The sequence below is a fragment of the Berghia stephanieae genome, chromosome 10 (assembly GCF_034508935.2).
Source record: "Berghia stephanieae isolate SIO BIC M18660-M18661 chromosome 10, UCSD_Bste_1.3, whole genome shotgun sequence".
NCBI lineage: Eukaryota > Metazoa > Mollusca > Gastropoda > Nudibranchia > Aeolidiidae > Berghia > Berghia stephanieae.
In genome coordinates this window covers 8,935,214-8,950,808 of record NC_088369.1, presented here as the reverse complement: position 1 = coordinate 8,950,808, position 15,595 = coordinate 8,935,214, and the positions used below count along the sequence as shown (strand labels likewise).

The window sequence follows — 15,595 nt, the reverse complement described above, 5'->3', positions numbered from 1 at the left end:
CTTGGCCAAGGAGTTCACAACATTGCCATCCGGAAGTATAACGGACCAACACACAAACTCTGTGTAACCATGAACTTTTATAGTCTGGTTAATACAGTTTAGTGAGAGCAACTCACAAACGCGGATGGCAAAAACAACAAAGGTCTGAGTGACGTCATCTGCATACTATCTATACCCTCCTAAGGGGAATAAATTATACATCGGAAAGCGCATTGAGCATGGTGAGCGTGGAATTGCGTTATGTAAATGTTGATTGTTATTCAATCGTGATTGATTCTCATTCAATTTTCATCTTCTCTTTCAGTTCCTTCTTCATGAATGAACTGGACAAGATCATCGTGTCTATGCTACAACACAAGGAAAAGGTGAGTGGGAGGGAGGGAGAGAGAGAGAGAGAGAGAGAGAGAGAGAGAGAGAGAGAGAGAGAGAGGGGGGGGGGAGAGAGAGGGTATGAATGAGTACCTGGCCAATATAGCAGTGACGGATGTTGTAAGAGTATTAGTAAAAGGATGCCTTACAGGCTGCTTGTACTGTATGAAATGGAAACGTGGTTCCTTGTGGCCTATTGGGGGAATAATTTAAATAATGTAAAGCGCATGGGAAATATGTGGAAATGCGCCTTATAAATCATATTTATTTTATTTTTTAGAGAGAGAGAGAGAGAGAGAGAGAGAGAGAGAGAGAGAGAGAGAGAGAGAGAGAGAGAGAGAGAGAGGGAGGGAGAGAGAATGTGTGTGAGAGAGAGTGTGCGAGGGTGTGTGTGTGTGCGAGAGAGAGTGTGCGAGGGTGTGTGTGTGTGTGTGTGCGAGAGAGAGATAGAGAGAGAGTGTGTGTGTGTGTGAGAGAGAGAGAGAGAGAGAGAGAGAATGGTTTGATCTACGGATGGATGGGTGATTATGTCAACTCAGAGATCAATATAATGATGAAAAATGGGTGTGACATTGTATGAATGGACACATGGGTTTAATCAGTGTTTTTTAGTAAGGATAATCATGCAATTGAAACCGTTGAAGATCCGAGAGAAGAACTGCCCTACGGAATTGAGCTCCCCTGGAATGAATGGGTACCACTGAACAGAGCATGGGCAAAACTCGGGAGAACAGCTGGAAGCATGAAAAAGTTGGGGCTGGCTGAGACTAGCTTGTGTACATGTGGATGCCCAGAGCAGACGATGGAGCACACACATCCTTAGAGAACTCCAGGATGGGCCCAGTTGCATTGACCATGACCTAAGAGTCTGCTACCCAGATGCTGTGGAGTGAGAGAAACCCAAGAGACAAATTTACGCTATGGGAAGAGTAAAGGGAAATTTTAATATTAATAAACCCCTGTCTCTAAAAGAGAGAGAGAGAGAGAGAGAGAGAGAGAGAGAGAGAGAGAGAGAGAGAGAGAGAGAGAGAGAGAGAGAGAGAAGAGAGAGAGAGAGAGAGAGAGAGAGAGAGAGAGAGAGAGAGAGAGAGAGAGATAATTCTAATACTAATACAAATCATCTTTTTTTCTTTCTTTCAGCAATGCTGGACCATAGGAATCGCACAGCTTATCTCATTCATATTCAAGGATTATGTAAGTAAATGCTATTTTGTTTGTCTTGGTATTGGTGGGAAGGCATCATTATTTTGAGAAAATGAAATTGAAACAATGGAGAGAGATCTTACTGGTGTAAGATAAAAATCTTGACCTGGGATTGAACTCGGTCCCCTCACATATTTCGTGAATTCTTTACAAACTGAGCTATCAGCATCCCAAATAATTGTTATTTTATGTTCACAGTAGTTATAGCTTTTTCAATTGAATTGACTGTGTCATATTGATCAGGAGAATTTTTCTTCAAGTTCCAAGTCTGTGCCAGACATCGGTGATCATGGTACGCCATTTATCTCTCTGATCAGATAACCTCAGAAAACTAATACTACTCTTCTCTTTCTTTGTCACCCAGCTGTTCAAACTATTCAAATATGTTTTTCTTGGTCTACCTTTACACTTTTTACCTTCTATCTTTTCTGTGAGAGCAAGATGTTCAATAAATTTATGTCGATTTAGGTGCCCTAAAAATTGCATTTGTCTTTTTCTTATTGTACGAATTAATAACCTTTTTGTTTCAGTTTGCTCTAATACTTCTTCATTAGTTTTCTTCTCTGTCCATGAGATTCTTAACATCCTTCTAAGAAACCACATTTCTGCTGCCTCCAGTTTCTTTCTAGTCTTCTGTAATTGTCCAGCTTTCACAGCCATATAGTAATACTGACCATACATAGGCCTTCAAAAAACCTTCAAATCAGGAGAATACTAAACAGATTAATCAATGGAAGATAAATTACAACAGCACTTGCTACCTATAGTCGGGAATTTCCTGTCTAATCAGCGGTTTCCCACTAAAATGGACCATACAAACAATTACACTTAATGGTGCCTTCGACCGTGGTCAGACCAAGAGGCAATTAGCCTGTCATTTAGCAGAAAGTTCAATGTATTATTCTGCTATTGATTTTTACCTTTCTGTTTTCCCACCGAAGAAGTTATTTCGCAATTCTCACCCATGATTAAGTACTTTTGATGTTTGAAAATGTAATAATAAAAATTCATATTTTGTATAGCCTATTTCTCACGCTTCTCATTTAGAGCAAAATTCCAATTTCCTGGCGTACAAGCCACTCAGTAGGCGCTCTTTTTTTGTATAGGTTACTCATTAACCACCCATCGCTATCTATAGCTCTTTACACCCGAGTCAAGTTGAGTAACTCCAGTATACATGATTTCCTAACTAAAATGGCATTGAAAAACTTTCATAATATATGTCATAACCACACCACAGTCTGTGCTCAGATGTTGATAGTTAGCTTGTAAGTTCATATGGAGTTTTAAAGCTTTATTTAGATATTGATTTTCACATTTCCCAGAAAGAGAAAATGTAAATGTTGCTGCTCGGAGCTCGAAGAAATAAAATAAAATGTGAAATTGAATGTAAGCTTAAATTTAATATTGAAAACAGATAAAATGGATGTTTCAGGTTTCCCCTTTATCAACAAAACAGGATGAATGAAAGAAAGAGAAAGTAAATTCTCTGATAGGCCCGGCCCATCTTTAGATATTTCTCTAACATTAAAGGGTTAGTGTCATGACAATATTTTACCCATTTGATGAGACCCTGTTATATTTGGTTGGATTTAAAGGAAAAACGGGCAAAATCCCACATTATAAAAAGGCTTTAACAAATTTGACTCCACTCTCTTTCTTCTTTTTTTTTTCATTCTTTTTCCATGGTGCAGGGGGGGGGGGGGGGGAGTAATTATTCCATCTTAACTAACATGTCTCAGTATAGATTGCTGAGGCCAACATTTTTTCCACCATCCAAATTCTCATGGATCTTTAAGACTATAGCAGTTAGCATTTAACAGAGAGAGGTAGAGGCTGCCTGAAACCTGGGATTGTGAAAATACTAACGAAAGAGTGATGGTGGAGAGGCTAGAGATGGAGAAGCCTATTTAGCATAAAACACAGACTTAATGGACAGAACAAAACTTGGCTTTGAATTTTTTTAAAGTAAGTAAATACGAATTTTGGACATATTTGAGGTAGCCTACTTCTCCTTGAAACAGTCTATTTGAATTGACTATCTGTCCATATGGAACTGGTTCATTTGTGTAACTTGCCCAAGGTTTTTTATTTTGTTTCTTTTTTCATCTGCTTCCTGTGTATATAGTAACATAATTTGAGCAAAGAAAGATGCATAATTTCCAAATATTTGAAAGACATTTTAACGTAAATTTTTCTCGTCCAATTATTTCCAGTCTGGAAGTCTTCTAGAACCAGACCTTGATGACAACACATCAAACTCATCCGGGGAGGAAAACCAAAACATGGTGGAAATCCTGCTCTCAGAGGGCGCCCCCAACAACAGCCACCACCCCAGACACCCCACATCCACCAATGTCTCCACCACCAAGACCCTCACCAACAACTTCAAGAGGAATCTCCAGATCTGCTCCACAACCGGCGGCTCGGCTTGTTCTCTCCCGATGGAAGACGACGATTTCATGCTGGAGATAAAGTCCACTCAAGACGGGCGACTAGAGATTAAACTTACCAACCCGACTTTGGAAGGCGATAATGGTAGCGGTAGAAGTGGTGGTGATGGGGGAGGAGGAGGTGGTGGGAGTCGAGGTAGCAGGGGGAGCTCAGAGGATGTAACAGGAGTTGGAGCTGTGGGTGGAACCAAAGGTAAGAAATAAAACAATTCCTTTACATTCTTTGATACCAATTTGGAAAAAAAAAAAGGTATGGAATAAGTGCCAGATGAAAATGGAGCGACTGGTGTAACTGATAATTTATGAAACAATCCAATCATTTCTACTTGTAAGCTGGTAGTAACAATGTTAAAAGAACATTTGATAATGATTGTGCTCGGATGTGATCATTTGGGCATAGCATCCTACTGTCCTTATAAAATCAGTCTGGAAAATAAAAATAGGATTGTTTAGATGTATTGAAATGACCTTTGCATGTCACAGGATTATGCTGTTTTGACTAGCAAATTAGAACAAGAACAGAAAAAGCTCTAAGTCTAGGTTATAGTCCAAACATACTGCTGTTTGGGGTCATGATTGTGTGTTAGGGTGTTCCATTTTTCAGGTCTCAAGAAAGTTTAGAAAATCTAATTCGAAATCCTTGACTATATGGGTGCTGTTATTTTAAAAACTGTATTGCTCCATTTTTTAGATACTTACAAGACACTTTGAGATAAGGAAGTCTATTGTTGATGATCTTCCTCTAAGATTAAGTGAAATTTGCCACAAATATAAAATATTATTTTATTTCATAATGAAAAAAATTAAAAACAATAAGATTGAACTCCTTACATGGCTCTTTTATATGTTTATATTGCTCATTGTAATTAAATTGCATTTATGAACTCTTCAAGAATGAAAAAAAAAAAAAAAGATGTGTCAAATCATAATGCACTCTTTTATCATTTCATTGCTCACCTAAAATATGTAATAAACGCCATCTCCATTATTAATTTTTGGCAGCTTTGGTAGGTGAAAGTACAAGTGGTCCCTGTGACTCCCAGACCAACAACAACAACAACAACAATTTCTCCATGAAAAGTCCCAGGGGAAGCGCAACCAGTATGCACAGTGTTTCGAAAAGCCGCAGTAGCAGTGGCGGCGTTATTGCTGCTTGCGGTGCCAGTGGAGCAGCTGGTCCTGGTGGTGGGAGTGGTAGTGGTAGCGGTGGCGGGAGTGGTAGTGGCTCTAGAACAAGCGTTCCTAATCCTCTGGGAAGCAGCAATGTGGATACAGAAAAGGATCTTATGTCCTCCATCAACGCCTCGTCTTGTCTGATGGATATGGACATTTTCATGTGAGTCCACCAAAAGTTAGAGGTGCCTAAATGAGCTAAAGAGTAAGATGGAGAGTAAAATATAGTGAGTAAATGTGACTCAATTAAAAGACTTTTATAAGAGTCACATTCCATTCACTTACTTTATTTTTCTCTCCATGAGTCAAGCAAACCATGTACACTTTTGAATCAAATGTTGGATTATGGCCGGGTACATTTTAAGAAAAGTAGTCCTTCAGAGCCAGAGTGCTCAAGGAGTCTGAGCTTATCCCGGTTTCGTAAGTGCGAAACATACAATAGCAACTCTACCTCTTACCCCAATTCCGAATTGGGTTACAAATGAAGAATCACGCCGTGACTGTCAGTTCACGTTCGACTGTCAAGAAGGCTGGACGCGTCTTGTTTTGTCTATTTAATGCAAACAATTGTGTTAATTTTTCCTTATCCTTATTGGATTTTTAATCTGTTATTAGACCTGTGACATACCAATTCCCGCGGGGGAGAAAACTAAAACAGTTCCCATAACATCTCCCGAGGGAGTGTTAATTCATACAAAAGTATATTACTAACACTGTGAAAGTGGTGCTTAATGATTTAAACTTTTGAGTAGATAAAGTTGAAGAGTTGAATAAGGAACTTTCTACCCTCGCGGGGGAGAAAACTAAAACAGTTCCCATAACATCTCCCGAGGGAGTGTTAATTCATACAAAAGTATATTATTAACACTGTGAAAGTGGTGCTTAATGATTTAAACTTTTGAGAAAATGTTTTAAATTACTTCGAATAAACAATGGAACCAGATAAAGTGGAAGAGTTGAATAAGGAACTTTCTACCCCCGCGGGGGAGAAAACTAAAACAGTTCCCATAACATCTCCCGAGGGAGTGTTAACTCATACAAAAAACCCAATTTCTTCTCCCGCGGGAGAGAAAAAGAGGGGTAAAAATGGAGAATGTAAAAAAGACAGTAGAACATATAAAAGGAAATTAGAATCTAAAACAAAAACAATTGGAAATGAGGCAGTTAATCAGGGGCCATCACATTTAGTGAGCAAGGAAACCCACTCTAATACCCACGCCCATAGCAATCCCCACGCCTCAAATTCGGAATTGGGACAGTTAATTGTAGAAGGTTTCAAGTCACTAACGCATCTATTAATGACTAATCACGACTCCAGCGAGGCGTCGTTAAAGAAACGAAAGCCGAATGAGAGCGAAAAGGGGGGAGAAGGCACGCACACAATGACCGCAACCAGTGACCTCGACGAGCTAGAGATGCTCGAAAATGATATGACATACGAAGATGAGAAAGAAGAAGAGGTGGAAGAAAGTGAGGACAAAGATGAAATTGATAATGAAATAAAAGAACTGGAACAGTTTTTTTTTTAATGTACCAGAATCGTTTGGTGAAGACATTCATGAATCGGTGGCAAAGATAGTCAATAATGGAGTGTGCGCTAATGTCAACAGGGAAAAAACCAAGAAAGTGTTGGATAAACACCTTTGCCCTAAAAACACCCCCAATCTCAGAGTCCCTCAAATTAACCCTCAAGTATGGCGTATACTGCCTACTTATGCAAAATCTAAGGACACGACCATCAATAACATTCAATTGTTAATGAGCAAAAGTTTAACCATAACAGCTAAACTGCTGAGCGACTTAGTTAAAAGGAGCCAGGAAAAGGATAATAAGAGGGTAATAGAGGTCAAAGCAATGACTCCATTAGTCACGGTTTTGTTAAGAGTGGGATCAGCTGTATATACTAATTGCAGCCAAATTCGAAAAGAAGCACTTAAGCCTTTTCTGAATGAAGAATGTAGAGAATTGTGCAAACAGAAAGAAAGCACATCAACGGAGTTCCTTTTCGGAGATAATTTAGACGAAAGCATTAAGACAATTAATGATACCCACAAGCTTTCGAAAGCCGTGACAAAACCTGGCACGTTTCACTGTGATGGAAAATCAAAAAATGGTCAAAGGAGGATGCCTTACCCCTCACCATCCAGAACCCACAAAAGCAGAGGGGGAGAGGATGGCGACCGATAACTAGAGGAGGACGGGGAGGAAGGAAACACTTCTCACAGAACCAAATTTAACTTTAGGACAACAATGATAAATTATGAAGGGAAAAGAAGACAATAGCGCAAGTTTAGAATTTAAGAATACTATAGATCATTTCACAGAGGGGAAAACAAGATTATATATACAGAAATGGCAGAAAATCACTAAAGACCAGTGGGTGTTAAACCAAATTAGGGGAGTTTACCCAGAACTTTGTTTTACCCCTGTGTAAACTTTTATCCCAAAAAGCATAACATTTTCGGAACAGGAAAGAATACTAATTGAAAGAGAAGTTAGAGAATTGAAAGAGAAAAATATTATCCAAGCAGTCAGAGGGATGACGAGGATAACCAGAATCAATTGTATTCTAATATATTCGCTAGAACTAAAAGTAAGGGGAACCTTAGAATTATTCTCAACCTTAAGCATTTCAATAAATACGTTAAATATACACATTTTAAAATGAGCAGTCTTCAAGAGGCAGTATATCATTTCAGGAACAATGCTTTGCTTGTTCCTGTGACTTAAAAGATGCTTATTTCAGTATTGCACTACATGAGAAAGCTAGAAAATTTTTCAGATTTATGTTTTCAGGGGAAAGTTCGAATTTACTTCATTCGTAATGGGTTTCACTGATGCTCCGCGGATTTTTACAAAAGTCATAAAACCAGTACTTGCTCGCCTGAGAGACGAAAACATTATCATAATTATGTATATAGACGATGCCCTCATATTGGGGAGAACAGATTTGGATTGTTTGGGAGCTTGTCACAGAGTTTGTAAACTATTTGATGAACTGGACTTCACAATAAATACCAACAAATCTCGCCTTATACCAACCCAAGAGATTACAGATTTAGGGTTTGTCTTATATTCAAAGACAATGACCATTAGACCAACAGAGGAAAAGATTAAGAAAATGAAAAATCTTTGGGATCATTACATTCGTGAAGAATTTATTACCATCAGAAAATTAGCGGAAATCATAGGAACACTGGTTGCGGAAATCATAGGAACACTGGTTGCAGTTTGCCCTGGTAACTAATATGGAAATATGTTTTATAAAAAATTGGAGATTTATAAAAACAAATCGTTAACAAAAAATAAGGGTAATTTCGATAATATTATTGTTATAACAGAGGCTATAAAGAAGATTTAAAATGATGGCTTTCTATGGTGGGCAGTTAACCTATTAAGATAGGACCACAACCCGAAGGATTTATCTTAACATCAGATGCCAGTAATACTGGATTGGGTGGAGAATTTGCAGGAGTTAGAACTGGAGGTTTATGGTCAGAAGAAGAAAGAAGATGGCATATAAATTATCTTGAATTGAAAGCGGCTCTTCTCACTTTGAAAGCATTTTCTTCTGATTATAAAGGCCACTCTAAGATTACTTTATTTTGCGACAATACGACAGCTGTATCATGTATTAACAAAAAAGGCAGCATGAAAGAAGAATGCAATAATATAACCAGAGAACTATGGTTATGATGTATAGAGAGAAATATGACAGTCACAGCTGTACACATACCAGGAAAAGAGAATACTGAAGCGGACAAAGCTAGTAGAGAAAAAGGGCTTGAAACAGAGTGGTCTCTAGAGAAATCTGTCTTTGACGACATTAACACAGAATATGGGCTCTTCCAAGTTGACGTATTTGCTAGTAGAATAAATCATAAAATAGAACAGTGTGTCTCAGAGAAAAAAGATGCAGACGCATGGAGAATAAATGCTTTTTCATTTTCTTGGTGTCATTTATATGCTTATATTTTCCCTCCTTTTAATCTAATTATCAGAATCCTACAAAGAATAGAAACCGAAAAAGTGGATTGTGTCATGATTGTTCCGGTTTGGAAATCACAACCATGGTTTCCAAAACTCATAAACTTATTAACAGATGTTCCACCCCTATTACCAAAGAAAGCCAACCTTCTTCATCATCCAGTAACAAAACAGAAGGTTCACCCCATATTACACAACAGCAGAATGATAGCCTGCCGCTTGTCCGGGAAATTCTCGAAAGTGCAAACACTTCAGAAGAAATTAGTGAAATCATTATCAATTCATGGCGACGAAATACCAGAAAACAATATACTACATACATCAGGAAATGGCTGGTATTTTGTAATAAAATCAGTAAAAATCTTTTCCGCCGTTGGCATCAACACTACTTAAATTTTTAAAGAAATCTCTATAGATACCACGAGGAGAGGGACAAAAAAGACAATGGAGTTAGCGGGCATTGATATCAGTATTTTTAAGCCCCATTCCACCCGGGCAGCATCTACTAGCAAAGCGGCCACAAAAGGAGTTCCACTTTGTATAATACTGAAAGCGGGAAGATGGAGGTCAGAGACCACGTTTAAAAAATTTTATCATAAGCTAGTGGAGAGAACGAAAAAGGATTTCAATAGGGCAGTACTGGATGAACAACAAATGAGTAGTGCTACGTGGATTTCGTAATTTACGTCATAACAGACAAACGCTTTAAAGCTTCATTTGTAACCCAATTCGGAATTGGGGTACGAGGTAGAGTTCGAAAATTAAACGAACTCACCTGTGATGTTTAATTGAAACTCTGACGAGTCCAATTCCGAATGGGGAACAAATGCCCACCCATTGGTAAATATCATCGAAACTCATTAGACTATAATATAATAGTGTTATAGATTATACTTGTATGTATGTGTCCCATCCCGTTCCATTTGTTCCGTATGTCTGTTCTGACGCGTTAAAGCCTGACAGTCACGGCGTGATTCTTCATTTGTTCCCCATTCGGAATTGGACTCGTCAGAGTTTCAATTAAACATCACAGGTGAGTTCGTTTAATTTTCGAATTGCTTGCTACTCTTTGGATAGGATGCTTGTCTATATTTGCATACTTTGTTTCAGATTTAACAGATATTCATTCATGTGGTCAGTTTTGAAAATATGAAAGTGAAAATTTTTGGAGCAGACACCGTTATAAGATAAACATCTCAAAAGGCATGTATGAAGGTGCCAGAAAAAGTAGAGACGAAAATACTACTCTGAAAAAAACAAAACATCCTGCCTTAATTGGCAATTAAAAAAAACTTGAGCTTTTATATAGTGCAATATCATTTAAACATGCTCAAAGGTCCCTGACCAACAGCAACACATATGTAGAACGAGACATGATGCCTGTTAGGCAATTGTACAATTTTTTTCTGACACAGACAATGCTGTTAACGGCCAGGTACTCATTTTACACCTGAATGCAGTAAGAGAATGTGAGTAAAGAGCCTTTTCCAAGGACTCAACTATGCGCAAAGGGAGGCTCGAACTCAGGATCTCCCGTTCCAAAAGCGAGTTTCATACCACTAAAGCACATAGCCACAGTCAAGCCCTTCTGATTACTGAACAAAAAGTCAAACAAAAAAATTGGTATTTTTCTTTCCATTTAATCTGGTACTATTTTAGACACACATTTTCAGAATTTCAAAGGGTTTTGGAAGTTAGTATTGTTTTTTTTATTTTTGTAGGAATTTGAGGATTAGAGTCAGTCATGAGGTAATCTAACCTCCCCCCATCCCACCACCCCTATTTCTCTAAATCTATCTTAACAGAGCTTACCTCAAGAAGTTTGCCACAGATATCGTATATTCTGGGTTTCAAGACTTAGTGGAAAACATGATGGTAAGCATCGAGTGTGGTTTGTTTGTCTGTTTTTTTTTCTTTATTATTTTTGGATCACTTTTAGATCACGCACTTTCTGTTCGAAGTATTAGTATTAATGATGATAATAATGATAATATTAACAAAACTGATGTTAATAATAATAATAATAATAATAATAATAATAATAATAATAATAATAATAATAATGATGATGATGATGATGATGATAATAATAATAATAATAATAAAAATAATAATAATAATAATAATAATAATAATAATGATAATGATAATGATAATGATGATAATAATAATAATAATAATAATAATAATAATAATAATAATAATAATAATAATAATAATAATAATAATAATAATGATAAAATAATAATAATAATAATGATAGTAATGACAATGATAATGATGATGATAATACAAATGACAAAACAACTTCTGAGGTTTAATGATAGGTTTACTTTTATAATGTTCCTTTTTCACTTTTATCATTAAAGAAATATTATATATATATATATATATATATATATATATATATATATATATATATATATATATATTATATATATATATATATATATATATATATATATATATATATTTCTGAGCAAACACCACGAACTATTATATCATCTTATTATGACAAACTCACGAGATAAAAGACTACACAAATCAGCAACAACAACATCAAATGAAGCCTTTATTTTTTTCAAATGTAAATTTCCAGAAGGCTCTTCTGACGAGATATGAGACCATCCTGGACCACTCCCTTCTCATGTGGACTGTTGGATTCTTTCTCAGCTTCTCGCAGCAGCAAGAATTGGACCTGGAGCAGATAAAGTAAGCAGACGTATCATTTATACAATTTTTTGGGGGGCCAAATTATCAAAGCGACAAATTCGGGAGGCTAGATACAACCTGAAAAGATATAAGAAAAAGCAATACCAAAATGTCAGCCTGTTTCGACTGGGGAGACAGGCTGATGTTTTGGGATGTTATTTTTCTTGTATTTTTCTTTCTCCTTTGCCTGGCATGTTCATCAGAGCCTATTTGGATTTTTCTCTCTCACCAGATTCAGATTTTTAAACTGAAATTTGAATGGAAAATTGATGGAATTATTTTTGAATAACTCATAAATGGATATTATGTGATCAAGCTGAACAACATTCATTCTAGTGTATTTAAAGAGATACTTCTTATAAAGAACAACTTAGAGAGCCTTGTTTTGTATTGTCTCTTTGTAAGGATTCGAGTTGAAGACCGAGTTGCATGTTTTTTATTGCTCTCTTATGATGTCAGGTTGGAATGATTCAGAACTGTATCCGTTAAAGTCTATAGATAGAACAAAATTGACATCATTCAGGCCTTTATTGTATTTTGTCATCCATGTTTATGAATAATTCTCACTAAACTGTACTAACCAGACTTTAAACGTTCAAGGTTACACATATTTTTGTGTGTTGGTTTGTTGTATTTCTGAAAGGCAATGTTTTGAGTTTCTTAGCCAAGCACACAGCATTTATATAGCGTGTCTCATCCACCCAAGCCTTCAGAATGTCTTTATATCATAATAAAAAGCATAACATTATCGTCTCATCTTTTTTCATATCTTCCTCATTTCCCCAGAGAAATCCTGAACCTGGATTTGTTTGGTTTTCTGGTATACGAGGGTGTGAAGACATGCGAATCCCTGATGGTGAGGAGGCAAAGACAAGACAATTGTGCTGCAGAGAAACATAGGTAAGGGCGTGTAGAACTGACACAGGTCCTGTCTATAATGGCAAGACAAATGCCAGGAAACAATAAATAAAAAAAGAACTTTTTGCAGTGATGGGAATTGAACAAGGATCCAACTGATTCGGGACCCTCTGCCTGGATGCGTGAGGGACCCCCAGCAATTAACATCATCCACCACTCTAAAAAAAACCCCAACAAAATATGAGTAAATAAAGGGATTTCAAATGTTCTGTCTATCGACTTTGTCCTCTCTGGCAACAATAATGGGGTTAGATCCTGGCCAAAATAATAATAGCCAACAATGTAACTATGCTTCTAAAAAACATTTTTAACGGTCTGAATGCTTTGAATGCTTTTTCAAAACCAGACCATCATACATGATGGCTATGCGGTCTCGTGGTATAACACTCGCTTTCCAATCGGAAGGTCCTGGGTTCCAGCCTCGCTCGGCGCATAGTTGAGTCCTTGGAAAATGATCTTTAGTCACATTCTCTCACCAACTCAGATGTAAGATGAGTACCTGGCTGTTAACAGTGTTGTCTCTGTCCAAAAAAAGTATAATATCGCCTTACAGGCATCATGTCTTGTCCTAAATGTTAAATGTTGCTGTTGGACAGGGACCCTTTGTAAAGCGCTTTGAGCACGTTTAGTGGATATTGCGCTATATAAAAGCTCATATAAATACATGACGTTATTGATATTAGCACTGAAAGGAATTTCTTTACAAATTAAATAGTCACGGCACCAAAGTTGATCACTTTTTCTATAGTTTGAAATAGACAGTAATACTAACCTGCTACATTTTGGATAGAATACACATTTAGTGCAAAGTTTTCTTTCTACAATGTCTAAATTTGATTCAGTTACACCTTCTATACCAGGTGGATAGGGAAGCTTGACATATAATGCTTATTGATGACGATTAGATTTTCTTTGTGACTGTGATAAATAAAGTATAATGTTACAGGAATGTCTTGTTAATGTTAATTGATTGGACAGGAGAAGTCGTTGGTAAATGCTGCTTTGATGATGTTTAATGATATGGAGATGTTTACAATAAGGAGGTGGTATGGTAAATGTCTGGTTATGGATAGTTTAATGATTGAGATTTTTACAAAGAGGTGATGGTAAATTTCCTGTGTGATGGATATGTTTAATATTGGAGAGTATTACAATAGAGGGTGTTGGTAGAATGTCTGTGTGATGGATATTTTTAATGAATTGGATAGTTTACAATAGGAGGTGGTTGGTAAATGTCTGTGATGATATGTTAATGATTGGAGATGTACAATAGAGGGTGTTGGTAAATTCTTGTGATGGATATGTTAATAGAGAATGTTTACAATAGGAGGGTGGTTGGTAAATGTCTGTGTGATGGATATGTTTAATGATTGGAGATGTTTACAATAGGAGGGTGGTTGGTAAATGTCTGTGTGATGGATATGTTTATGATTGGAGATGTTTACAATAGGAGGGTGGTTGGTAAATGTCTGTGTGATGGATATGTTTAATGATTGGAGATGTTTACAATAGGAGGGTGGTTGTAAATGTCTGTGTGATGGATATGTTTATGATTGGAGATGTTTTACAATAGGAGGGTGGTTGGTAAATGTCTGTGTGATGGATATGTTTAATGATTGGAGATGTTTACAATAGGAGGGTGGTTGGTAAATGTCTGTGTGATGGATATGTTTAATGATTGGAGATGTTTACAATAGGAGGGTGGTTGGTAAATGTCTGTGTGATGGATATGTTTAATGATTGGAGATGTTTACAATAGGAGGGTGGTTGGTAAATGTCTGTGTGATGGATATGTTTATTGATTGGAGATGTTTACAATAGGAGGGTGGTTGGTAAATGTCTGTGTGATGGATATGTTTAATGATTGGAGATGTTTACAATAGGAGGGTGGTTGGTAAATGTCTGTGTGATGGATATGTTAATGATTGGAGATGTTTACAATAGGAGGGTGGTTGGTAAATGTCTGTGTGATGGATATGTTTAATGATTGGAGATGTTTACAATAGGAGGGTGGTTGGTAAATGTCTGTGTGATGGATATGTTTAATGATTGGAGATGTTTACAATAGGAGGGTGGTTGGTAAATGTCTGTGTGGTGGATATGTTTAATGATTGGAGATGTTTACAATAGGAGGGTTGTTGGTAAATGTCTGTGTGATGGATATGTTTATTGATTGGAGATGTTTACAATAGGAGGGTGGTTGGTAAATGTCTGTGTGATGGATATGTTTAATGATTGGAGATGTTTACAATAGGAGGGTGGTTGGTAAATGTCTGTGTGATGGATATGTTATGATTGGAGATGTTTACAATAGGAGGGTGTTGGTAAATGTCTGTGTGATGGATATGATTAATGATTGGAGATGTTTACAATAGGAGGGTGGTTGGTAAATGTCTGTGTGATGGATATGATTATGATTGGAGATGTTTACAATAGGAGGGTGGTTGGTAAATGTCTGTGTGGATGTATGTTTAATGATTGGAGATGTTTACAATAGGAGGGTTGTTGGTAAATGTCTGTGTGATGGATATGTTTATTGATTGGAGATGTTTACAATAGGAGGGTTGTTGGTAAATGTCTGTGTGATGGATATGTTTAATGATTGGAGATGTTTACAATAGGAGGGTGGTTGGTAAATGTCTGTGTGGTGGATATGATTATTGATTGGAGATGTTTACAATAGGAGGGTTGTTGATAAATGTCTGTGTGATGGATATGATTAATGATTGGAGATGTTTACAATAGGAGGGTGGTTGGTAAATGTCTGTGTGATGGATATG

The 15,595-nt window shown here is 36.9% G+C and overlaps 1 protein-coding gene across 1 annotated transcript in view; it reads left to right on the top strand.

The window, feature by feature from the left end:
• LOC144956180 (protein timeless-like) overlaps nucleotides 1–15,595 on the top strand; it is an 81,731-nt gene that overhangs the window by 51,651 nt on the left and 14,485 nt on the right. The window contains exons 7-13 of the mRNA XM_078886580.1: nucleotides 305–365; nucleotides 1,510–1,563; nucleotides 3,789–4,218; nucleotides 5,028–5,361; nucleotides 10,991–11,060; nucleotides 11,785–11,897; nucleotides 12,684–12,797. Coding sequence (XP_078742706.1) covers nucleotides 305–365; nucleotides 1,510–1,563; nucleotides 3,789–4,218; nucleotides 5,028–5,361; nucleotides 10,991–11,060; nucleotides 11,785–11,897; nucleotides 12,684–12,797 — 1,176 coding nt within the window. The remainder of the gene's footprint in view (nucleotides 1–304; nucleotides 366–1,509; nucleotides 1,564–3,788; nucleotides 4,219–5,027; nucleotides 5,362–10,990; nucleotides 11,061–11,784; nucleotides 11,898–12,683; nucleotides 12,798–15,595) is intronic.